The 26,415-nt window shown below is 38.4% G+C and overlaps 2 protein-coding genes and 1 long non-coding RNA gene across 3 annotated transcripts; 2 read left to right on the top strand and 1 right to left on the bottom strand.

The window, feature by feature from the left end:
• Nucleotides 1–1,403: 1,403 nt before the first annotated feature.
• tnni2b.1 (troponin I type 2b (skeletal, fast), tandem duplicate 1) lies at nt 1,404–5,650 on the bottom strand. The gene is made up of 7 exons (XM_084107392.1): nt 5,512–5,650; nt 3,615–3,701; nt 3,287–3,323; nt 3,062–3,190; nt 2,265–2,354; nt 2,004–2,180; nt 1,404–1,783 (listed from the first exon to the last, which is right to left on the bottom strand). The coding sequence occupies exons 2-7, from the start codon at nt 3,620–3,622 to the stop codon at nt 1,694–1,696; spliced, it is 531 nt and encodes a 176-aa protein (XP_083963518.1). The 5' UTR covers nt 3,623–3,701; nt 5,512–5,650; the 3' UTR covers nt 1,404–1,693.
• A 4,957-nt stretch (nt 5,651–10,607) lies between these two features.
• LOC311080437 lies at nt 10,608–12,886 on the top strand. Its single transcript, XR_014605589.1, has 2 exons — nt 10,608–10,810; nt 12,646–12,886. It is a non-coding gene; the product is annotated as an uncharacterized lncRNA (long non-coding RNA).
• Nucleotides 12,887–16,027: 3,141 nt separating this feature from the next.
• Nucleotides 16,028–26,263, top strand: slc8b1 (solute carrier family 8 member B1). Its single transcript, XM_084108816.1, has 15 exons — nt 16,028–16,902; nt 17,148–17,300; nt 17,517–17,569; nt 18,280–18,337; nt 18,897–19,002; nt 19,581–19,748; nt 19,929–20,042; nt 20,416–20,475; nt 20,765–20,895; nt 21,316–21,457; nt 21,767–21,888; nt 22,291–22,444; nt 24,158–24,238; nt 25,626–25,690; nt 25,873–26,263. The coding sequence occupies exons 1-15, from the start codon at nt 16,750–16,752 to the stop codon at nt 26,059–26,061; spliced, it is 1,749 nt and encodes a 582-aa protein (XP_083964942.1). The 5' UTR covers nt 16,028–16,749; the 3' UTR covers nt 26,062–26,263.
• Nucleotides 26,264–26,415: the final 152 nt, after the last annotated feature.

Raw genomic sequence — 26,415 nt, 5'->3', positions numbered from 1 at the left:
AAAAGAGCTATTATTGCCATATATATTCTTGTTATAACAAGTCACTTTAAAATACCAAGTGTTACGTTATTCTCATGATGGAAGTTCCCCAAACCAGAGGTGCCTTCCATAATTCAAAACGCAGTAAACTCGTCAGGAAGAAGCCTGGCGTTCATATTTTGTCTCTCTTGATATAACCCCTTTTATTTTGCTTCCTCTATCTCCATTTATTCCCAAGAAACTGTGGCGCATCGCAAAATGCAAACAAATATCAAGCTACTCTCTCTCTCTCTCTCTCTGTGGCTATTTCTTACTGTCAAAGTAACCATGGCAACTGATAGTGTATCCTTCTAAGATGGCGGTGCCTTCCCGAAATGCAACACGGACTGAAAACACTGTGGCGTAACTCCTCATTCTCCATAAACAAGGCTTTAGACCGTGCACTAGATCGTTAAAATAGGGCCCTTTGTGTTAGTGTTAGTGGGGGAAAAAACATATTTAAGTGACTTTGAACGTAGCATAGTTGTTGGTCCCAGAGGGGTCTGAGTATTTCAGAAACTATGATCTACTGGGATTTTCACGCACAACCATCTAGTGAGCGGCAGTTCTGTGGGCGAAGATCCCTTGTTGATGCCAGAGGTCAGAGTATAATGGCCAGACTAGTTAAAATTCGAACTGATAGAAAGGCAACTGTAAATAAAAAAACACTCATTACAACCAAAGTCTGCAGAAGAGCATCTCTGAACACATAACACTGAAGCAGCAGAAGATCACAGTGGGTGCCACTCCTAAAAGATAAGAACAGGAAACTGAGGCTGCAATTCACACGGGCTCACCAAAATTGGGTAATAGAAGATGCATTGACAGGGCAAAAACAGTGCATGACTTTGGTCAGAATTTAGTGTAAACAACATGAAAACATGGATCCACCCTGCTTTGTATCAAGTGGTGTGGTGATGAAATTTTATTGGCACACTTTGGGCCCCTTAGTACCCATGGAGTATTGTTTAAATGCCACAGCAACCTGAGTATTGTTGCTGACCATGTCCATCCCTTTATGACCACAGTGCACATCTTCCGATGGCTACTTCCTGCAGGATAACGCACCATATCACAAAGTTCAAATCATCTCAAACTGGGATGTGCAGCTGAAAAATCTGCAGCAACTGCGCAATGCTATCATGTCAATATAGACATACTGAGGAATGTTTCCAGCACCTTGTTGAATCTATGCCACGAAAAATTAAAGCAGTTCTGAAGGCAAAGGTGTGTCCAACTCGGTACTTGCAAGGTGTGCAATAAAGTGGCCGATGAGTGTACATTTGACTGGTGAAATAATGTTTGGTGTAATGTTTGGTGTAAAACTTTGATTCCCTGATTTGTACTCTATTTTCCCCCCAGCAAACTACTCTCAATACTGTTTTGAGTATTTCAGTGGGTTTTACTGACCAAAGTCAATTTATTTGTTGAAATTGCAAAGGGGCAAAGTCAGATTATTTATTTATTATCAATTTAAAGCCTCAGCTATAAAACCAACCGTCACATACATCAAAACCTCCTTCATGTATTACTTTTACCACCTGTAACATCACTTCGCACAATAGAGAACATTACCACGTTTTATCTTTCATAACACTGAGGACCACAAGAATTAAGACAACCTAACCAAACAAATCAGTGAATGGAAATGTAAAATTGTTGAAGAAAAACAGATTTAGGCCTCAGACTCAAACATCTTCTTCCTGCCACCCATACCAGCCTTATCCTCGATGTTCTTACGCCAGTCTCCCACTGCCTCCTTCTCCTGTAGCAGCAGATAAAGTACAACGTTTCAAAACTACAGTATAAGCCTTCTCATTTAAATCACTTTTTTCATAATTTTTAGCATACAGAATTTCAGATCATTATCTTCGACTGCATGCTTAACAACTGACTACCTTTGCTGTAAAAGTCTCCAAAAGAGTGTGAGTTATGCCCACATTTTATTGCACGTTTCTGTTAAAAGGCTATTACTGTGTGCTCACCTCCTCCTTGACCTCTTTCTTGACCTGTTTGAGGTTGGCTCTCAGGTCCAGAGACACTTTGTGTTTGGAGCCCAGCAGGGCCTGCAGCATGGCATCAGCAGACATACGCACTCTCTTCAGAGCAGGTTTCTTGAATTTACCTTTCAGGTCCTGAACCTTTATCTTCAGATCATCAATCTCAAGTGATCAAGAAAAAAGTTTAAGTTTTAGAAGTTACAGAAGTTACATTTCTATAAGTAGAACAGAACCATTAAGAAGTACCTCCTTGTTTGACTTGGCCACTTTGGTCTCCATATCGTATCTTTGTTCATCAATGGCATCTATCTGCTGGTGCAACGTCCTACACAGTTCCTTTACACAAAGATACATTTTTTTCACAAATTTTCACACATGGCCTAGTCATCTGTACATTTGCACATCAAACAGCAATACCTGCAAATGAATAAGATGGTGTGTTTTTTAGGCCAATTCACACTGCACTGGCATTAGCATTAGCCCAATGGGCAGAACCGATTTCACCAAGTACACAATTGAGTTATGTGCACTTGGTGACTGGTTGGTTGATTGGAATGTTGTTCCAGGATCAACAAAGATATTGATCCAGGAACAACATTCCAATCAACCAATCAGATTTTACAACCAGGGTTAGGTGCTTCTACATCAGTATTATTCACCTATCATTTCTCTCTGATTTTAGGGAAAACTTATAGCTAGGGTTAAGGTTAAGTGTAGGGATTAAATGGTTAAGATTACATTTTCAGTTGTTCCAGGATCAACAAAATATGTTGACCCAGGAAGGGGTCTAACTCAATAGATGACTCAATAGAGTGTGTTACTCCTGTTGGCGTCTGTTGCTATTGGTCGGCACTTGCTCAATTGCCACTTGTTGGATCGTGTAAAGTCTGAGAAGTAGCGTACTGTAATCTGGTGATTGTCAGCGTTGGTCGACACCTGTTGGTGCAGTGTGAATTGGCATTTAGCCTGTATAAAGCTGTTCTTAAGCATGATGTAATTCTATTACAGCTTGCATCTCTCTCTCTCTCTCTCTCTCTCTGTACCTGTAGATCCTGCATGCTTCCAGGCAGTGAGAGAGTAGGGCAGTTTTCTTCCATGTATTGCTGTTTTTCTTGCTCCTCCTCAGCTGCCTGTTCCTCCAAAAGCCCATGAGCGATCTGAAGCAACAAGCTCTGGAGCACGACGAGAAGAAGCATAGACAGTAAATAACAAGAGAGTCACTGACGGTTCAAATAGCCCAGATCTCATGAAGAAAGAGATGGCCTTACCTTCAGATGTTGCCTACGGCTGGACGTCATCTTTTTCCTATCAGAAAGCAAATGTTTACAATTTCAGAGAGCACATAACAGTAGGCTACATCATTCAGCGACTGCAATGCGATGATTATAACCAAGAGATGGAACTCCAAAAAAGCATTGTACTTTTGATAATTGTATTATTTAGGCATGTATGCTAGTATGTATAATAATAAATACAAAATGAGCTGATTGGAGCTTGGCACTAAATGTATTTTATGAGTTCAGTGATCGAGGACGATGAGTTATATGATAATTTTCACAGCACACAAAGATCATGATGTTGTAACTCAGTACATACTCAGACATCTTGCCGGTCTCTTTGTGGCGCTCCCTCAGAAGGTGAAGATGCCTGTGGGTGGCAGGAGGGGGTGTTGCAGCCTTCAATCTACTGGAAACAATTTATATTCAGTCACTGGCCCTGCAGCAGGTCTAAATTTGGCTTGGGATAATGTGAAAGAGAGACGGCTGATGTACATGGGTGTGTGTCAAAACCCAAAGAAGTGTTTGGTGTTTAAGGGTTTGAATTTGGGAAGCAGTTGTCTTGTGCTCTTGTTTTAGTGTTCCTTTGTTGGAACTAGGAGGTCTGCACCCGATTCAGAAGACGAGACAGCTGACAGACAACTTGCTGCCTCTTGTAGAATCTCCTCAGCCTCAACACCCAACAGCTGAAACCCTGCACAACTGTAAAAATACTCTGCTAGTCTAAAGAACTATATTAGTTCTATACTTTTCCTGCCAAAAAAAGATTTTGGATTGGACATGGACTGAGTTGGGACTGTTTTCTAAAATGAGTAGTGGTCTCCATACCTATGTCATCAGGTGTTTGAAGGTAATATGTAATATGTGGTGATACAATCTTTAAAAAAAAGGTTCCAAAAGGGGGTTTAGAAGAACCATTCTTAGTTCCGCAAAACCTTTTAGTTATTAAAAGAAACTTTGGTAACACTTTCTATGAAGCCCATGCGTATAATGAATTACAGCCGTATTTATAAGCAAGTATTACTATTATATAAATATATTTATAAAGACTCATTAAATATTAAATATATTTATAAAGACACATTTTTCCCCCCATTATTTTATTACAGTAATTATTGTTCATTAGTTACATTTCCAAATAAACAACTTAAAATGTACAATTAGCACATCTTCATGATTTCTTAACATTTGCTTTAGGAAAATTGCTTCCTATGTTTTCACTTTACTTAAAGCCCTCCATGATGTATTTATAACTGTTATCACTCACAATAAGTATTTATAAGAACACAACACGGCTATTAATAAAAATATATTAACTTATTTGACAGAAATAAATCTGAATTACTGAAAGTCATTGTAACTGTAATATAATAACATTATAGCAATGCAGGTTACATCTATATAAATACATTCATGGAACCATACGACTGGCTAATTAATACTTATAAATCAGTGTATAATGGATTATGAGCATGTGCATTGAAAAACCAAATACATGACTTATAAGTAATTATAAAAATAATATAAATGTAACTATACCTGTTCTTATAATGCCGAATAGGTCTTAATGAGTTATGATACTTTTAATTAAGTATGAATGGAGCTATAATCCATTATAATTCATGGCTTCATAGAAAGTGTTGCCGAAACTTTTTTCCTTAGTGTGAAGAACATTTTAAAAATCTAAAGAACCTTTTTTTCTCTACAAAGAACAGTGAACATTGTTTTTGTGTAATGGAAAGGTTCCATGAATGTTATAGCAATAAAGAACCTTTATTTTTAAAAGTGCTTTGAATGTATTTTAAAGCATGCTGAATGTACTGCAGAAAATGCTGATAAACTAAGACAGGTAATAGCTAACTTTCAGCATGTGCTTAGTGATATAAATCAGAGGTCTACTAAACATTTTTGAGCATTTGACATTACAGTGCATTAAAAAGTTCAAACTGACCAAAATTGATTACAAAGAACACATCAAAACATATTCATAACCTCTACAATAACAAAAACAGCATAATATCGTTTTAGGCAACAGCCACTGTTTTATCTCCAGGACCTTTTTTTCCAGTACACATATTAAAGCGTATTTTTGAGCTTATTGATCTGATTTCTTGGCTGTGTGGCTGCTCAGCACGAGTGAGATGTTCTCAAGGTCTTTGGCATGCTCAAATGTTAGAGTGCAAACCCTAGAGATGGACAGAATAATAGAGACTCACCTTACAGTGCGCAGCAGATCCTTTAAATGAAATTAGAGGGAAAGAGTGTCAGCAAGTTGAGTTTATATAGGCTTTCCATACAGCTTCTCTGTTCTCTTTAAGGAAGCAAATCTTTCCTTAAGCCAATGGGACTCTCTCCTCCCTTCCCCCACAACACACACACACACACACACACACACACACACATTTGTTTTTCTATAGTTCTGTGGATGTTCTATTGAGTTGTATTGTTTTTACATTGAGCTAATTATACTTTCTACACTCTTACATAACCTACCTACGTCATAATATTTCTGCATTTTGGGATTTTAATTAAAAAGAATTTTGTATGTTGACTGGTCTCCACAATGTAGGTGATTTCAGTTTTATCTGCCCTTTTGGGGACATTTGGTCCCAACAAACCAACTTGGTGTACAACTCTACGTGGTGTAGAGTATAACCTGACCTACAAACACACAGCTTTCACTAAATCATATCTCACCCTGCAACAAGCAGAGAAATATAACTCTTTCACTTATAGGCCTTTATTGTATGTGTAATAACAGAGAAATTAAGAATGAGATTGATTCCTTGCTATCACTTTTATTGCTGAAATCTGTGCCTTTTCTCACCTGTTGTGCTCTCTATAGCAACAGTGTTCAGCAGTAAAACAGGTGGCAACTCCAACTGTATTACAAGAATATCACATTCTGCATCACATACTGCATATAAACCTCACAAGTGCTTTGTAATTGTCATTATAATACACTTATATAAAAAACTTGGCATGTTGGCATGTCTGTTGGAAAATATTTTATAGTTAGAGTCTTCAAAATTTTTACTTACCGTGAAACTTTGCAGAAACGTACATAAATCTATTTATAGTAGTGTTAACTATTAGACCACTTAGTCTTAAGAAGCCTTTATTAGCAGGTCAACATCACAGAGCAATCAGATGAAAACTGAGCTTTTTTTTCATCAGTCATTTGCTGCATTCTTATCTAAAAAACTGTTGGTTAATATAGTTTTAAGTTGTATTTATAGCATACTGATAAAATAGGAGCATGATTTAATTGAAAAAAGATAGGACAGTTTTTCTCAGAAATGCAAGTAAATGTGACAGAACACGTTTTAAGACTAAACAATTCTTGGTGGCTTTAATTAAAAAAATAGTCTGTTTCAAGTAAATTATACTCACTCTTTGTAAAATCTCCTTATGTAATGCTTATAATAATCATTTTAATTGCAATACTAGTCTTAATTATCTTTAATAATACTATATAATTTTAAGCCTTTTTGCATTCTGAGTAATGTTTATTTTAAATGTTTTTCACATTTCTAAAATTCATTTGTGAAGCATTAATGATGATAAAGTGTATATCTGAACATAAGCCAAGAACACTGACAAACAACATTTAAAAAATATTATCATTCAAAGTTTAAAATGTAAGGATCAATATCCCATCTCTCAGAAAATTCAGTTTGCAAGTTGAATTACGAGTTTGAGAACATGAATGGTTTTTACAAGTCGGAATCTCATAATTTGGGTAATTCCGATATGGCGTTAACAGTATTCTGGCAAAAATAATATTTATGGGTCTGTGTAACAGGTGTTGTGCCGAATTTCGACCCCCTGCCAAATTATGACCCTCCTCGTTGAAGTCAGTAACTGATTGCCTAATCCTAACCCCACCCCTAATCCTAAACCTACCAATGCAGGGGGATAATAATTTCGCGGTGGTCGAAATTCGGCACAACACCTGTTATCAGTCAAACCACTACATCAACATCTGATCTCTCATCAGGGGGGAATGGATTCTGACAGCTGGATTGTTTGCCGTCGGATTCTGTTTCCCCATGTTTATTACAAAATTAGGTTCTTATATTTACAAAACTGATGTTAGATAGTTGTTGCTGATAAACTCACGGGCAGCTTGCTGACATCTACCGTTGTGCTTTGGGTTACCCGAGTCCGAATCCTAACTCGTGTACTTTTCCTTTACTTTTCCACTTTTTCGTCACTATGTTGTTCCTCGTGCAAAAAAGCTATAGCTAAACTCAGCGAATAAAACACTGACACAATGAGGAATAATAATATTCGCAATAACATATCGTTTTACTGAATAATTAATTAAATCTAATTTCTTAATTTATCTTTGTGCATAAACCTAATAGAGCTTAACTGGCTACTCTCTGCTGTCTCAGACGACGACATCACTTCCTGTCGGCCACCGTAACTTCTGCTGGTTGCAATTCGCAACCTCACCACTAGACGCCGCTAAAAAAAATGCAGATGCAAAAGCCTCTAAGTGCCATGTGAAATTTTCTTCTAGAATGATAATTTTTATCAAGCTCGTATATTTAAGTTAGTAAATAGTAGTTAATAAGATTGATGTGGTTTGGCATTGATAAAATGTGCTTGAAAAAAACATGATCAGAATATCGAATCAAATTATGCATACACTGTATTATATCTACTATTATTGAAGCAAAACAGAGTCCCCTATAACAGTGCAATTTGTGTTAAGTCTTCGAGAAAATGTTTTAGGAGTTGCAAACTTGTAGTTTTTTTTCCTTTCTCTCTCACAAACACAACACATCGGTTACACTTTTTTAAATTCTTCATTGCAGGTACACAAATCCTATTCTACAAATTACGAAACTCATAGGGTCATATTTTTGTTGAGAACAGTACAATTTTAGCCAATCATTTCTTTGTGTATGATTTTGTAAATCATCTATACTGTTTGGCTATTCTCATGTTGTAACTAGGTAGCACTTATTGTTTAATTACCATGTCGATTTCAGTTAGCTGTGGTATATACCCACTGTGCAATGTGTCGTCGGAGTGACGTAATTTTCATTTTCAATTTTCCGTCGTCCAAATTCGGTCCACTGAAGGGGTTGTTTTGTGACGCCAGGCGACGTCTTTTTTCGACGTCTTCCGCACGTCTAATGTGGACGTCCGTCCACAAAAGTTCGTTTGGGATCGGCTTGCTGTGGATCGTGTGTTTTATTAGATAATAAGTCTTTTCCAAACAATAATCGCGCTCAGTGCGCTCAAACAAAACAGCGGCTACTTTAGGTACACACACACACACACACACACACACACACACACACACACACACACACACACACACACACACACACACACACACACACACACACACCTTTCCCTGGGTATCGAACCCGTGATCTTAGCGTTATAAGCACATATGCTCTACTGTTTGAGCTACAACATCACACTTTTGTACGTGTCTCCAGTTATCACCTGATGCTGAGACGATCAAAAATTGAGTTTTTGGAAAATGTTCTTAAATAATTATAAATAATCTGTATTCATATGTATTAATCATGTTGATAATAACAATGTTGAAATGTGTAAATAAATAAAACTATTACATAGTAATCATGTACATTTCCTGCACCTGTCATAGACGTCCAAATGACGTCCAAAAAAATTACCCAGTTCAAAGGTCCAATGTTGAACGTCAATATGACGTCCAAGTTGGGCCATGGTTGGACGTCAAAATAGTGGACCTAGTTTGGACGTCGAATAGATGTCCAGAATTGGTCATGGACCGACGGACCCAATATAGACATGATCTGCATGTCTATCCAACGTCCAATGTTTAGTGGGTAAGATCATGGACCAGAACATCTCATCATTACCATGGAAGTTTGTAATAAATAAAAATGTTTTTGTTTAGTGCTGATGTCACTTTAAGACCGGACGCAATTAGGATCTGTTACTGTTACACACGTTTTCTTTCTCAACTTTTTAAAAACATAACTGACTGGGTTTACTTGAATACTCAGACCAGCATTTTGATATTATTTTGTGTTTATTTGACAATTTAATGTAAATAAGCAGCTAAAAAGAACTCAATTTAGTAGGCTACTGAGAGGCGGCTTTATCTGCAGTCACTAGGTGTGAACACAAAATCTGCGGGAAGGAGTAAAAAATAATGCACAATACACACAATCCCATACCAAAATGCAAGCCCTGTAACGGCAACAATATTCATCCGGAGCAAATTAAACGAGTGAGTGAGTGAGTTAGTGAGTGAGGTGGGTTTGTGTGTCACAAGCTGTCGGAGAGATGAGAGCGCGAGAAAGCGCTGCTGGTATCATGTAGGCCTATTTATTCAGATATTTCAGTATCAATATGTATCGATTTTTTTTATTTTTGACAACACTACATTGCACTTATTTATATTGCATTCTATTTATTATTTCAGACTACAATTGAAAAATTTAGATATTGTCTATAAAATTCAACTCGCCAGTGGCTAGTGGCTAGTGACTGCGTTACATGCCACTGCTGCAATCCGATGTCGATGTCAAGCCCTGACTGCAGATTAAAGGGGCGGTCACACTTCACTTTTCATTCCATTGACTTCCATTCATATACATGTGAATGTGGGAGATTGGAAATGCTAGCTCTTCCAAAAAGTTTCGCATTTTACTGCATTCCACAGTTCAAGTCTGGTGAACTCTGACCTGCGAATTCGCTCTAGCTACATGATAACGTGTGACCAGTAGAAGATCAATACATGAAGGTGTGACCTCTTGGCTGATTTAAAATAATTATTTTTTTGTTGTAAAGTCAAGTAGATTGTATATTTTTCTGATGCCTTGATGCCTTCCGCTGGGGATCCCAGAAACCTGCAATAAAAAAATAGTACAGTTCAAAATCTATCATAGGCTACATCTCATCTGGTATCTTAAATTATTATTCCAGGTTCAATTTAATCTATGCTCAATATCAGGGCTGCACGATACTGAAAAACTTACATTACGTTATTTTGTTTTTCTGCTATATATACTGAGATATAAAAACAATTTCCCTAGAGGTACAGAGGTCCACCCATAAAAATGCTGTGGGAAACACAGTAGCCTACAGTATATGATTGTCTACGGAAAATACAAATTGAATTATCTTATTATTAAAATACGTACATGATCAGGATTTTACCACCTCTACGTTTTTTACTACGTTTTGAGGCAGGAAAAACCCTGAGTAGCCAGGGCAAAAATAGACTGTCGTCGTGCCTACTCGCCTCTGGAGGGCGCCCTTGCGAATAATGTAGTAAAAGGAAGAATATCTGAACAGTAGAAATCCCTGAGCGCACTTGAGCTGCAATGTATGAGTTTGGAAATAACAGGGGGGTTCTGAAAGAAAAGAGGAAAGCCTCATTCTGGTGTTTGAGTCTGTTTGTGGAGCAGTTTGATCTCACGATTCTGTAGGATATTTCTCAGAATGCAAGAGATTTCCATTTGATGAGATCGTACAAGCTGCAGTGACATATTGAGCGTGAGTAATTGTTCCGTGTGATCATTACAGTTTTTTTCAAATTGCTTACACACAATTTCTGAAACTATAGCTCCATTTCTTGAAACTCTACACACAAAAACACACACACACAACATGCAAAATATCAGACATCTCTTGCAAAAGCAGCAAACACTTAATTCAAAACTATTTTATCTCTTCCAAAAATTGTGTTTTATATAGGCCTACAATATATATGTATGTAACAGGTAGCGCTATGTAGTGCGCCGTTGCTACTCCGTTTCTGCGTGTGTATCAAGTATGTCAGGATACACAGTATGGACCAGAACTCTAGGTTCGCTGCAGAGGGCAAAAATGAGGCAAAGCACAAAAAACAGACAGACCAGGAAAATCAACAACTTTTAAGAAGATAGTTTCCTTTTACTTTGCAGGAAAATTTAAAATGATTGTAAAAATGAAATGACAATAAACAATATAGGCCTAATTGTATAAAACAATGGAATTGTCTCTTTCCCTTTAAGTAATAGGTTTTGAGCTCCTTTATAGTTACTTGATCTAATTATATCTATTCGTATTATATTTGTTTAATTTGGTATTTAAATCTTGTTTATGTACATCAATTTGTTTTAATAGACTTAAATTCGATTGTAGTTTGAGTTCTAATTTCTTCTAGTTTTTTGGAGCTTTGTTTATATAAATTTGTTGCTACTTCTTGTGAACCAAATTGCCCCTTCTTGTGGACATTAAAGATATTTCAATTCAATTCGATTCAATTTGGTTGGATTAGAACCTTTAGCCCAGAAAAGAAAATACAGTTCAAATAACAGATTACTTAAAGAAAAATAACAATAATAATAATACAATAATACAAAAACTTGACAGTAATTCACTGTAGATAAACAGTTCTCAGTCCATGGAACAATTGTGTGTTTAGTATGCAAAACAAATAGCCCTTTGAATCCAAACGATGAATACAAAAGTCTCTTGGTATAGTATAGTGCAAATGTCTGTATTGCAACAATCAGTTCTGTGCGATATTCAGTGTTGAGGTAATTGGTGAGAAATACCACTAAAGGCCACTTGTGACATCAGATAAGGCACTGATCACTCGAAGAATCGCAGGATTTCTTGTCTCTTTTAGGACTTTTCAGCTGGGAGGCTCGCCATCTCAGGATCATAGCTTATTCCAGAATCTCAAAAAAAACCCTTCATTTCTCATTGCCTACACCATGTTGTCATTTAGAAAGCACTAGCATTCAATATTGCTCACTCAAGTCAGCATAGCTTCAGTTCAGTTAGCAAACAATTACCCAAGTGGAAACCAGAGTTCATTCAGTTTTGGAACAATGGATCCAGAAAGACATGAAGGAAGAGGTCGAGGACACTGGGGAGGAGGAGGAGGAGGAGGAGGAGGAGGAGGAGGAGGAGGAGGAGGGGGAGGAGGAGGAGGAGGAGGAGGGGGAGGAGGGGGAGGAGGGGGAGGAGGGGGAGGAGGGGCAAGGGCAAGGGCAAAGAGACAAGACACTCTAGTTGCCCATGTCTTTGTCCATGACTAATGAGGGAGGCTGGGCTATGAGTAAGGCCAAATTTGAGTCGCTTCACCATCACCTCAATCATAAGAACCTTCCAGGAGAAAAACAGGTAGTCGACAGTAGATGTACTTCAGACTGCTCTGTAACTTTTGAAAGCTGTACTATGTGCTGTTACAACACATATATGTACTCTAGCTGTTGCACTATACTGTAATAAAAAGAATGCATCAAATTGCCTCAAATACAGATAGAGTTTTCTGAATGCTTCCATTTTGTAAAAAGGATGTGTTACCGTTACAGTAATCAGTACTTCTATTTTTCTAGGACACAGAGATGATGAAATGGAAGAAGCCTGCCAAATATTTCAGTTGATGCGTGCCAGCTGGGAACAGGCATGCAAGATGATTTTACCTCCGTTGCCTGGCTAGGGCCAATATAGCCTGTGATGCTGACAAGATTCTCTGGCCTGACCCAGACCAAAGACGGGATGCTGAAGCGGAATAATTTTTGTGTGTGTGTGTGTTGTACCGTGTAGTACATGAATGAATAAAAATGTGCCAATGTATCCATTGGTTGTGTCTTTTGTGTTCATCTTGTGAAAAGGTTTGTGAGGGGGGAACCACAAGCAACATAACTTACCAGTTTTGGAAATGTTGTTTTGAATTTATTGCACCAGTGTGTAAGACTATGTTGTAATGTGTGTGTTTGTGCGCATGCGGCGTTTGCTTCGCTTTTGTCCAGTCCGGCGCCTCATAAACACACACACACCAGAGAAAAAACTTTGCAGGTCCTATGGCTGAGAGAGAGCCTACTCGGATGAAAACCACTTCAGTGTGCTAGTAACGCCGCATTTTATTGTCAGTAACGGTAACGGCGTTGTAACAGGGGAAACAGTTATTCGTTTGATTACTCCTTACTGAAAAAGATAACGCCGTTACAGTTTTTTCCAATTGCTAACACACTAAAATGACATGTACAGCGCAATTATTTAAACTGACACACAGAGAGCAAAACCTCTTCTCAAGTCTCCAAAAGTCTAAACACATTTTCTGCTTTACACACATTTTGCAATTCAAAATGGCACTTTTTAAATGCACTGAACACGGTTCTCTGCATAAGACACAACAATCTGACATAAAGTCACATGTTTGCCATTTCAAAACACTGCCATTCAAAATGACACTACATGAGCTAATTGGTCAATACATGTGCCACCTGGCCAAACACCTCAGTGGTTAATTGTTTTACACTTCAATCTGTTTCAGTTTACTGTTTTTATTTGTGAGCATATTTTTGTTCAGTCCAATGTAAATATATAGGCAACCCCCAGACTATGCTCCTGTAAGGAGTACAATCTGAACGTACAATTCTTCAATCTGAAGAATTTTCTACAGTTTGAACTATTTTAGTATTATGGCATACTACAGATGAGAGTGCTTTTCATTATGCCCAACAGTGTGTATTGGTTAGACAAAAATCTGGTAATATGAATGAAGTGTGCGCCATTTCGTGCAACTGCATGCTTTGGGTTCTGTGTTCTCCATTTTTTGATGTAGTGTCTAATGAATGATCTGTAGTGTCTAAAATATTGACTCGCTATGATCTGAAAGCATTGTTTGATTTTGATCAAAATAAAATGGTTTTGAGGCAATTGTTTGATTTTGCCAGAAGAGTCAGAGGTTCTCTGAATGTGGTTTGAAAATTTTGTTTTGTGTTTTAGGTTTTGAGAAAGTGAGTGATTGATGGTTTCAAGAAATGTGTTTTAGCAATTCAGAAAAACTGTAAGTAAAGCAATGGGTGTTTGCACATGTGAGGAGTTAGTGTGAGGCACTGATGAATTAGTGTGCCATTTTGATAGGTTGTGTTTGAAAAAGGAAATCAAGATACTTCCTGTTAGATTTTTGTGTGTTACAGAATTGTGTGTTGTGGTTTGCAAAAAGTGTTTTATGAAATTTATGAGAACTTTATGAGTCGAAGGCCAAGAATTGGTGTATTGGCTTGTGGTTCTGGTGTTTGAGTGTCAGGTTTCAGAAACTGTGTGACAAGTAAGGATTTTGTGTGTAAGCAGTTGAAAAAAACTGTAAGCCACTAACTTACATCACCATCTCTCATCATGGGGGTGGGGGAACGGATTCCGACAGCTGGATTGTTTGCCGTCGGATTCTGTTCCCCCCATGTTTCTTACAAAATGAGGTTCTAATATTTATAAAACTGACGCCAACTTATTGGTACAGAGTCGCTCGCTGCGTGAGGAAAGTGACTTGAGTATAGATCCACCGCCGGCCTATCAGTGAGGCATCTTAGTAGCTAGTGACTATAAGTGACTTCCCACGATAAGTCATTAGTCTTATTTTTGGACCTTCCGGCCCGCCATACATCGAGGACACAAAGGAGGCACTCGCATAGACAGTATATAAACTGGACACAGCGACCCCATAGACTTCAACGGAGAAAAGTGAAGCAAATTAGAAGCCCTCAGGCTTGTTCGACTTCATGCAGCTCTGCGCAGACCGATCGGCGGCTGACTTGAAGCAGTGCATGCCGGTTAGAAATTTTGTCCAACTTGATACAGCGCCGACGCCACGTGACTGTGACGTATGCCATCAAAGTACCGCGCGAGCAATTCGAGAGTAGCCGGAGAACTCAGCCAGCGCAGCTTCTCAAGAGCGGCTGCACTGGGCTGCACGTGGGCTGATGACGACACAGCTGTTCCACGATTGGCCGGATTCACCGCATGACAACGATCACGTGTGTTTCGTGTTTATTTCGAACACCTTTAGTTCCTCTAAAGCTCTCAAATCAGTTTATTATAACAGTGAACACTCTTTTCATGTCGTTGTCATGTTATATTGTGTCATGTTTATCAAATTAAAACTGCTTAAAAAACGTAGACTCCACTTCATTGATAGTAGCTTAATGTTGAACTTTATTCTTGTTCAAACAGACACTGTATAAAGCTGTACATAAAGTATTGAATGAAAATGTCTCTGAAACATCTGTATTATTTGGCAAATATTGCATTTATTTCACTGCAGCTGTGGTAAAGTATGCAAACACCACGTGAGCGGTCACTACGGGAACCAGAAAGTGTCCGACTTCACGTCTCCGTTTGCAGCTCCTCCCCGCCTGCACGCGGCTACTCTCGCCGATCGGTTGCATCCAGCCGCAGCCGATGTCGAACACACCTCTCATTTCCTGATTGCCAGACTCAAACTGAGCTTGACGACGTGGATGTGACGTGAGCAGCCTGCCTGACAGTTGTAAGTCTTCTAGTAGCTGTGCCGAGCGAAATCTGAACCATTCCCTTCCGAATCTTGCAGAGACGGAGAGTGTGAGTAGGAGCTGTCCATGAGCTAGGAGCAGGAGCAATGTCATGACTCTCTATGGGCTTCTCCCTAGACTTTATCGGACATTATGCCTCCACGTCCCCCGATTGACTGCGAGCTTCTCTTCCTGTCTCTACGGTAATTTCCAGAGAGTCGCGTGGTTATGACGCAATCGTTAGCCTACTTTTACAAAAACTGCTTCTACGGGGCCATAACGTAAGCTACAAGGTAATGGAGCCTTTTATACATTGTCGTGTTTCTTTAGAAATAAACAATAGACAAATGGAGTCTTTAAACGCCTCAGATGTAAAGTTATTTGCTGTCAAAGTGACGCCAAAATGAATGGGAGTCAATGGGATGCTAACAGCAGGTGAAGGCTTGTTAGCCAATGGCGGCTCCCGTTGGTGGTACGGAAATCGAGCGCTCAATTACCCCCCTTGGCACTCGCGAGCACACTTCTGAGCGCTGAAATGACGAATGAGAGTCCACATGAAGTGTGGGATCCAGCCTAAAGGCAAGCAAACCAGCTTTGACTTTGTAGGAAATATTCATTGTATGCTTGATGTTCGATGTTGCAATTTTGCAAATTATTTTTATAACCAGTGCCATCTTGCAAAACACATTTTTAAGGAGGGGAAAAAACTAATTAAAAAAGACACACTAAAGGTTAAAAACTCGTAAGCCAACTTGTAAAGTCCTCAGTGAGAGAAAGCGACATATAAAGGGTTAGTTCACCCCCCAAAAAATATAGGTTTTTGCGAGCGAACTATCCCTTTAAGTGGAAAAATAATGAAATGTCTCTTTAACCATGGACAGAGGGAGGGAGCATAAGAAAACTCGTCGTCACGCTGTTTGTATAGGAAGTATAGGAAAGACCTGTCACACATCCTGGACTTTCTCTTGTGACAGTAGTAAAATGTGTAATCCTGCGTTATTTTAGGTCAAGCAAACCACAAATTGTGTTTCACAGCGTCTACATACATGGAGTATATCACACGGAAGGAAAAAACCCCGAGTCAGAACCACGAAAGCTGCTGTCGGTAAAATTCAACTGTTAGTGCTGAACATTGAAAAGCAATGTTGAAGGAGTATCTGCGTACAAATGCGTGCTCTGCTCTTAGTGTTGTTTTGCACCGTTGCTCTGCAATGGGATCGTGTCAGCTGCCAGAAATCCGGTTACCAGCTCGTTGCTCTTGGGAATGTCTGGAGTTCAGACAGACCTGCAGGAGTTACACTGAACCGCAATGGAGACGAGGTGAGCCGGACAAAACTTCTCTTCAATATAAGATCATAGACAATGTATATTTAGATTACACAGCTAAATCAAACCACTAACGTTACACCCCTTTAATTCATTATTCGGATTTGCAGTAACTTCATAAAAGTGTAAAGGTACCACTCTCCATTTACCATAATTAAATTCTTCGTTATGTGGCCCTTTCTAACTATTGGCAATTTGCTAGGAATCCTGCACTGCTGCATTTTTTGTGTGTGTTACAGTGCGATGTTGTGATGAACCTGTCTGCCAGTCAGAGATGTGAGTTTGTGAAGAACACCACGGACTGTGCTTCAGATGAAGGGTTCATCAAATACCCTTGGGTCACCTTTTGTCTGTTTCCACCTAATCTGCTGCCCCTAGTCATCACACTCTATGTAAGGACATTTAGCTCAGTCACCAAACTTAAAGTTTCCTTTGAAACTGTTCACATAACAGAGAATCGAATATTGTGTAAGTTTATTTGTGGAGCGTGACACGTTTTTTTTACATATCCAACTAAAACTAATCATTATCCACCAGTCTCGGTTGTAATTTGATGTTATATACTATATATATATATAATTTATATATATCTCTTTTCTTCCTGTCAGGTAATCTGGCTGTTTGTTTTGTTCCTCATCCTCGGGCTGATTGCATCAGACTTGTGAGTCTTGTATTTGAGAAAACACTTTAAGGGTTATTAATAGGCCTGGTGATCACTGCTGCCCCTGTCCTTAAGGGACTTAATTTCTTCTGTGGAAGATATTTTGAAGAATGTTACCAGTGACTTCCATTGTGTGGATTTTATGTTCCACATATTACCAACATTCTTCACAGCTTGGTACATTGATAATCATTTAATTTCAATAATTGAGCCTGACTGAATTAGCTATAAGTTAAGTGCTGGTTGTGTGTGTGCGTGTGTGTAATCTTTACTTTTAGAGTGAATATGATTTGGCATGTTTATTACATTGCATTATATTTGCGTTGTGCATTAATTTGATAATTAGGGCTATCAATTGATACAAATTAGTAATAGATTAAAACTTATGAATAATAGTTGTAACACTCTGGAAACATGTGATCTCATGGCAATATCAATCAAGCTGAGTCTCTGGCTTTGACCTAGGCTATGTTTTACTTCCTTATTTACTCATGTGACAGAGACAGTGTCTTTCATTTATCTGGAGAATTTTGAGTTGAGTCTTTATTTTCTAAAAGTTCTGCTTTTTGAGTGTCATAAAGTCAGTTAATTCATCATTTGGTTGCAAAATTCATTTACAATGATTACAATCTATAAAGTACAAAATATTTAATTCAAATGTGTGTAGCTTATAATGTGTATTTTGATTTATATTATTTATTTATTTTCAGTTTCTGCCCAAATCTTTCAGCCATTTCCTCCTCACTAAGACTGACTCATAATGTGGCCGTATCCTTTAAATGTTTGAATCATGGCAGAACAGTAATATACCCAGATCAGCTGATCATTGTAATTTGTCCTCATTTTGCAGAAGTTGAGGAGGTTAATTACTCCTCATGTGGACTTCTGCTTTGTCCTTATCAACCACAGCAGTGATAAACTCCTGAGTCCTGGAGTGAAGAGAATAGCACAACAACATGCTAAGCAACTACATGTAGTAGATCAAACAAGATTTCTGACAATAGTCTTCAAACAATAAGTCTGTAGGTCATATGCCCACAGTGTTTGCCAAGGCTGGATTCTAGGTAGTGTTTGTTTAGTCTAATACTGTTTATTCTTGAAGTTTGTGCATGATCGAGAAGAGTCTGTTGTACTGTTTGAGTCATTAAAGTGTGTTTGTGACTGAGAGGTGTGTGTAGTGGTCAAGCGGTGTGTGACAGAGTGGAATCTAAAGTGATCTATTTGTGTTTTGGTTACTGGAAAGGGCCCAACATGGTGTTGTGAGGTTGTGTGTTGGTGTTGGCATGCTTTCTTTTTCTTCATAATTTTCCATGACGGAATAGAACAGGGAGTAACGTTCCTGGCACTCGGAAATGGGGCTCCAGATGTGTTCAGTGCCATGGCTGCTTTCTCTCACCCTCAGACTGCTGGTCTTGCTGTTGGAGCACTGTTTGGTGAGAGATCAGCACTTTTAAACATGCACCAAATATCCTTACACAAACACACATATACACACACACACGTTTCACTCTATTAATTAGGACACTGCATAGACTTCCATTGATTTTATATCGTGTCACCCTAGCCCTAAACACAATCCTTATATTGTCACCCTAGCCCTAAACACAACCCTCACAGAAACATGTGGAAAATAATTTATAAGCCTTTTTAACTAGTGAGGACTAGTAAAATGTCCTCACTAATCAGTTATCATAGTATTTCACTATATAAGTGAGGACTTTTGGCCCTCACAAATATAGTTATATTGGCTGCTGCAGAAATTACACGCTTCGCATTTAAGTCTTGTGAACAGATTCATTAACCATAAAAACATGAAGTGCTCTGTAGTATTGTTATATCTATGGTGCTTTTCAGTATATAGTATTCAGTATGTGTTCATTTATTTAATGTTGATTCATTGACATGTTCATTAGCAATGAATATAGACCATTTGTTGAACTACATGAATTGGGATTTTTTTCCCTGCTTTATAATGACATACTGTATTTTTTTAATCTGATTTTTTTTCTAGGGGCAGGAATCTTTGTTACAACAGTGGTAGCTGGGAGCATTGCTCTGATTAAACCTTTCACTGTGGCATCCCGTCCATTCCTTCGTGATGTCATTTTCTACATGGCGGCTGTGTTTTGGACCTTCAGTATCCTATACAAAGGCTACATTTCCATGGGAGAAGCCGTGGGTCTGATAACCGTTATTCATTTACCCAAAATTTACACGTTCATTCTGAATGTTTCACGTTCATGTAGTAGAATAAAAGGGTACCAGTTCAAAGAATAATATTTCAGTTTGTTTGGAAGAAATGGATGACTATAAGTCTAACATATTTGTCTCCTGTGCCATTTTTTTCTCTTATGCGCAGGTTATCTGGGGTTGTATATTGCATATGTTTTGACTGTGATTGTGAGTGCATATGTTTACAATCGTCAGAAGCATCAGCTAAATGAATCGGCACAGAGCTCAGGCAGAGAACACGGTGAGGAGACTGCTCTTTTTGTCAGCACTGAGCTACACACTACACACATTTTACCCTCTTAAAGTCTCATTACAATTTCTGAATAAGGAGCGATTATTTTCTGTTTTTAAGTTAAAAATGTTAAAATGTGTTGTAAAGTCATGTTACTGTTGGTTTTTGGTTTTCAAAATATAAAAATTCTGAAAATTCGGTCTGAAATTACACTATTTACACATTCATATGCTCACAACAATGGAAACGCAAAGCTCTGTCAGGACTTTATCTAAATAAAGTGTTATTGTAGTTTATGAAATAAAATGCATGCTGTTTGACTAATAGCAGTGTTAGTCATATTGCTGAGCAGAGATTAATGAGTGCTGTTCTTGACTTGTAGGAGAGATTCTCCAGTCTGATTCACATATAGAAACTCAGAGTGGCAGCATACAAGCACATGGTGGGTCACTTCCTCTCAACTTAAAACTATGTTGGCTAACTTAAGAGCTGGAGTTTCCGTGGGTTATGTATGTGTGTGGTTGTTTTAAACTCCACTGACTTTCATAAATATGGCCGTTTTGAAAGTGTGTGTTCCCATCTGCTTAGTTAACAGTGAAAGTGAATTTTGCATCTTTGAGGAAGTTCTGTATGGCGTGAAAGTGTTGCTTGACTGGCTTTGAAATGCCACTCTTCATCAAGTTTCTTTCATAATTTAGAGTGTGTGTGAAATTCTTACATGTATGTTTCAGATGAAGAGTATGAGCCTTTGCTGCCTTACAATCAATCTACTGCCCGGATCTTCCTGAATGCTATTAACCCAGTGGACAGCCGGACCTGGAGGAGACGGCCCTGGAGTGCCAGAGTCCTCAAAGTGATCAAGGTGAAAATGTGAACGTTTCATGATCACTTCCTGGTTCTAAATGGGTGGATGTTCCTCTAGTAACCTCTTTTTTAAAATAAACTTGTCCAATTGGTGGATGGTGGGAACTTTATATACATGCATATGTTATTTGCAATATTTATTATAAATGATTTATCCATGCACATCATTATTTTTTAAAATCCATGTACCTTGTAAACTTTAATAAAACAACAACATCTCTTCTCTGATGATGACACAAGCCGTTTACAGGTGCATGGACAGGACAATCTGTCACTCACATAACAGCAATAGCAAAACACAACCATCCAGTGAATTCCCGATGGCCAAAATGCACAAGTCACTTGTCTGTTTCACTTTCCTTTTCATGCCCACTTTAAGGTGAAGTTCCTTTTTTTCCTGTCTGTCGGACTGTGTTAGGTGCCTGTAGAAGTGCTGTTATTGTTGACCGTTCCTGTGGTGGACACAGATAAGGAGGATCACAACTGGAAACGGCCTCTAAACTGTCTGCACATAATCACTGGGCCTCTGGTGTGTGTGCTCACATTCCAGTCTGGAAAGTGTGAGTCGGCTTGTTTTTTTTTAACCATGAGAACAAAACTGTTTAACAGCAATCTTTTATGTTTTGTGCACATGTAAGCTACTGTTATGTCACCCCTATTATTGTTGCTTTATTACTCCTGTTGTAGTCATTAGAACGGTCAACTAATGACCGAATATAACAACTAATGACCGTCAAATAATTTCAGAGGAACTGAAATTCCTCTTGTATGCGAAAATATAAATGCTGTTAATGCAGATGTTGTGTAATCACTTCACATTCTGTAAAGTGCATGTGATTAAAACAGACATTCATTCTTTTTCATTCAAGATGGCTTATACCTCATTGAAGGAGAATTTCCTGTCTGGGCGCTTACAGTCTGCATTGGAGTCTTCCTCTCAGCCATAGTCTTCTTCACTACCACAAATAATCATCCTCCTAGATATCACTTTGTATGAATCTTCAGTTCTGTCTGCTTTTTATTTTGGTTGAAATACGCTGCTAATATAAAGCTTCATAGCTCATATGCATATTTGCAGTAATGTACACTACTGTTCAAAGGTTTGGGGTCTAATATTAGTAGATTTTTTTTTTTTTTTTTTTTTTTTTTTCTAACTTAACAAATAGATAAGAAATAAATTAACAAATAAATCATTTATTTGATCAAAAATACAGTAAAAATAAAATTAAATAATTAATTTAAATTAACTTTTAATATATTTAAAATGTAATTGAATAATAATGATCATTTAATAATAATAATTAGTAAATGTAATTTAAAATGATATTTCCTGTAAAGGCAAAGCTGAATTTTGTGTGTGTGTGTGTGTGTGTGTGTGTGTGTGTGTGTGTAGCTCTATTCATTGCTAGGTTTTGTGGTCAGTGCTCTGTGGATCAGCACTGTGGCGTCTGAGATTGTCAGTGTGCTGCATCTGCTGGGGATTGTTCTCAGACTCAGCAACACTGTACTGGGACTCACCTTGTTAGCCTGGGGCAACAGCATCGGAGGTACATACCCACTCACAACACAAAAAATACACACATAGCACATTATTTTTCCCATTATTTTATTATTTTTGCTCATAGCCAGTTCTAGGAGCTGAAGTTAAAGTAAAAGAGATTTGCAACTACTAGATACTAGTATTGTTTAAATATTTTAAGTACTAATGGTAATTTATGTGTTAAAAAAAAATAGCTTTTAATACTTTAAAGCAGGGGTCGGCAAGTAACTTTGGCCGCGGGGCAATTTTTTTTTTAGCCAGTAGATGGCGGGCCAGCTACACAGAGTAGGCCTATGGATACAAATACTCTTATATACTGTAGGCCTATAATCGTGGAATATTTTTTTCAAATTAAAACCAAAAATAAAAAGATGAAAAACGACTTGTTTTTCCATTATTTATTTCCTGAACTAAAATGAAAAAAACGAATAACGACGGGTTTTCTGATTTTCTGATTGTGCTCAGATCAAAAATAGAAAAAATGAATTACTGGATTAGACAAATTTTAATTTTGATTTTTTTTTTTGAATTTTGAATTTATCACCTTTTAACACCTATGATATATCAAGGAAATCATTTTAAACAGATCAAGTACTATTGTGCTAACAGATTACAGCCATTTTAATAAAGGTGTGAATAGCAATCATGCCTCATTCGCTTACTGACATTGACAAAGTGCATTGACTTTTGAACTTTATTCCTTTTTTTATTATTATTATTATTTATTCAGGACACACACATACACACCTAAAGGTTTAAGAAGGTCTGCGCAGGACTGTTTTTTTCCGTCCCGCTCCCACAAGGTTCTTTTCAGCAACCGCTTAAAATACACTCTGTGTTCACCCACTTTATTTCCAGACCTGAGGGGTCCGCAAAATTTAGATCTCGTTTCCATAATCTCACATTCAAATGTCTCTAACGGAAAGAAGGAGATTAAGTAGCCTATAATAATTATAAATGCTATACAAAAATTGGGTTCATGTCAATATAAATATTAGGCTATTTTAACATTGTACTGTCAGCAGAGAAATAAGCCTATCACTCAAAAAGAGAAAATTTATGAAATATAAATAACCTAAATTGAATAGGACAAAGCCTATCACTCAAATTTCAAAGCAACATAAACGAAAATCATATTGCCCTACTGACAAATGAAGTAGGCTATTTTCTGCCGAACTATTTCAAACATCCTTGCAAAAAAAGAATGTTGTTGACTGACAATGGTTTCAGTACCAAACAGCTCCTCAGAGCTAGGTGTACAGGTGGTCAGAATTAAGTGCGGATACGCTGTCAAAAGATGTCGGGAGTGGGCTATTGTCAGACAGACCGTGCGCTCAGTCCAAAGTACACCAGAGTTCTGACCGCTACCGTCTTTTGACGCGCGAATGCACACAAAGTGGTCGAGCGTATAACAAGACGCGGCAGGCGCGAATTTGACGCGCTATTCGCGTCCGGTGTGAACGCACAGTTATACTTTAAAATGTAATCCCGGTGAAATCGCCGCGCGACTACGGCTTTTCTCAAGTATTGGAAGAGTTTTGTGCAGCATTTAGGACTTCCAAAATAATCCGGCGGGCCAGAAAATATTGCTGGCGGGCCAGTTTTGGCTCGCGGGCCGCCAGTTGTCGTTCCCTGCTTTAAAGGATCACCAGTAGGACATTATACACTGTTATGTATTTATATCTGTTAGACCAGATATAATATTTTTGTGTTTTCACAGATTGCTTTGCAGACATTACTATAGCCCGTCAGGGATACCCACGGATGGCCATCTCAGCCTGTTTTGGCGGCATTATCTTTAGTATCCTTTAGTATATACAGTCTTTTAAAAGTTTTCCTTTTTGTGTACACTCACCTAAAGGATTATTAGGAACACCATACTAATACTGTGTTTGACCCCCTTTCGCCTTCAGAACTGCCTTAATTCTACGTGGCATTGATTCAACAAGGTGCTGAAAGCTTTCTTTAGAAATGCTAATGCTACATATTGATAGGATAGCATCTTGCAGTTGATGGAGATATGTGGGATGCACATCCAGGGCACGAAGCTCCCGTTCCACCACATCCCAAAGATGCTCTATTGGGTTGAGATCTGGTGACTGTGGGGGCCATTTTAGTACAGTGAACTCATTGTCATGTTCAAGAAACCAATTTGAAATGATTCGAGCTTTGTGACATGGTGCATTATCCTGCTGGAAGTAGCCATCAGAGGATGGGTACATGGTGGTCATAAAGGGATGGACATGGTCAGAAACAATGCTCAGGTAGGCCGTGGCATTTAAACGATGCCCAGTTGGCACTAAGGGGCCTAAAGTGTGCCAAGAAAACATCCCCCACACCATTACACCACCACCACCAGCCTGCACAGTGGTAACAAGGCATGATGGATCCATGTTCTCATTCTGTTTACGCCAAATTCTGACTCTACCATCTGAATGTCTCAACAGAAATCGAGACTCATCAGACCAGGCAACATTTTTCCAGTCTTCAACTGTCCAATTTTGGTGAGCTCGTGCAAATTGTAGCCTCTTTTTCCTATTTGTAGTGGAGATGAGTGGTACCCGATGGGGTCTTCTGCTGTTGTAGCCCATCCGCCTCAAGGTTGTGCGTGTTGTGGCTTCACAAATGCTTGCATATGCTGCTGCATACCTCAGTTGTAACGAGAATTTCAGTCAAAGTTGCTCTTCTATCAGCTTGAATCAGTCGGCCCATTCTCCTCTGACCTCTAGCATCAACAAGGCATTTTCGCCCACAGGACTGCCGCATACTGGATGTTTTTCCCTTTTCACACCATTCTTTGTAAACCCTAGAAATGGTTGTGCGTAAAAAAATCCCAGTAACTGAGCAGATTGTGAAATACTCAGACCGGCCCGTCTGGCACCAACAACCATGCCACGCTCAAAATTGCTTAAATCACCTTTCTTTCCCATTCTGACATTCAGTTTGGAGTTCAGGAGATTGTCTTGACCAGGACCACACCCCTAAATGCATTGAAGCAACTGCCATGTGATTGGTTGATTAGATAATTGCATTAATGAGAAATTGAACAGGTGTTCCTAATAATCCTTTAGGTGAGTGTATGTGCTTTAACTATATCAATAGTTGACAGTATTGTAAATATCCTGATATATTTTACCCTAAAACATCACCACAGAATGCGTTTTGTATGCCTTTAACATTGCATGAAGACATGCTATTTGGTGTAGGTCTGGGCTGCCTGCTGCAAATGTATCAGAATAATAACGTTGTGACGGTATGTCTCACACTCTATACACAATGCCTCAGCTTTCTGCATATACATGTAACTGGATGCTATCTACTGTACAATTTTCTGGTGTTTACTTGAGAATATGTAGCAAGCTTTTAGTCAGCTGAATATTAGTTTAAATGAGTGATGGAGTCTGATCTGTGTGCTGTGTTCTGTTGTATGGACAGCTGGAACAAGAGGGGGTGCTGTGCTGGGTTGTCTCAGGAGCGCTCGGTCTGTCTCTGGTCCTCTCCTTTATACTGGTTCCTCTTCAGTGTTTCCACCTGAACCGAGTCTATGGCATTTTTCTACTGATCTTCTATTTTGTCTTCCTCATCGTCGCCCTCCTCACCGAATTTAGAATTATCCAATTCTGACAATTCTGATTCAAAACCGGATGGATGCAAAGATCTTTAGACTCTCATAGAAATGTATAAGAATATAAATATTTTTGTAAATGCACATGTTTTAAGATCATGAGCCAGTAATTACTGTACAGTTAAATTGTTTTCAATCAACTATAATCTTAAATCATGAGATTAAAATGTATTTTATTAAACAGAACATTTGCAAATATGATATGGGGTTGTCTGTTTTTCTTAAGCGAACCCTTACGAAAATTAACCATGGTTCTACTACAAAAAAACATGGTAACCACAAATTCACCATTGCTACACTAACCATAGTTGTTCGTTTGAAGTAAAACTGGTTATACAAGTCCAACTCTTGCA

Source organism: Abramis brama, assembly GCF_963993115.1.
Source record: "Abramis brama genome assembly, chromosome: 3".
Taxonomy (NCBI): Eukaryota; Metazoa; Chordata; class Actinopteri; order Cypriniformes; family Leuciscidae; genus Abramis; species Abramis brama.
Note: the sequence above shows the minus strand (reverse complement) of the source record. Positions and strands in the feature narration are given on the sequence as shown.

Excerpts from the sequence above, each read along its gene's own strand:
- tnni2b.1 (XM_084107392.1), bottom strand. Across the intron at positions 3,191-3,286 it reads GCCGTAGGCAACATCTGAAG|AGCTTGTTGCTTCAGATCGC; the intron begins GTAAGGCCATCT and ends GTCGTGCTCCAG. Across the intron at positions 1,784-2,003 it reads AGAAAGAGGTCAAGGAGGAG|GAGAAGGAGGCAGTGGGAGA; the intron begins GTGAGCACACAG and ends CTGCTGCTACAG.
- slc8b1 (XM_084108816.1), top strand. The coding sequence starts at position 16,750 with ATGCGTGCTCTGCTCTTAGTGTTGTTTTGCACCGTTGCTCTGCAATGG. Across the intron at positions 16,903-17,147 it reads TGAACCGCAATGGAGACGAG|TGCGATGTTGTGATGAACCT; the intron begins GTGAGCCGGACA and ends TGTGTGTTACAG. Across the intron at positions 24,239-25,625 it reads TTTTGGCGGCATTATCTTTA|ACATGCTATTTGGTGTAGGT; the intron begins GTATCCTTTAGT and ends CATTGCATGAAG.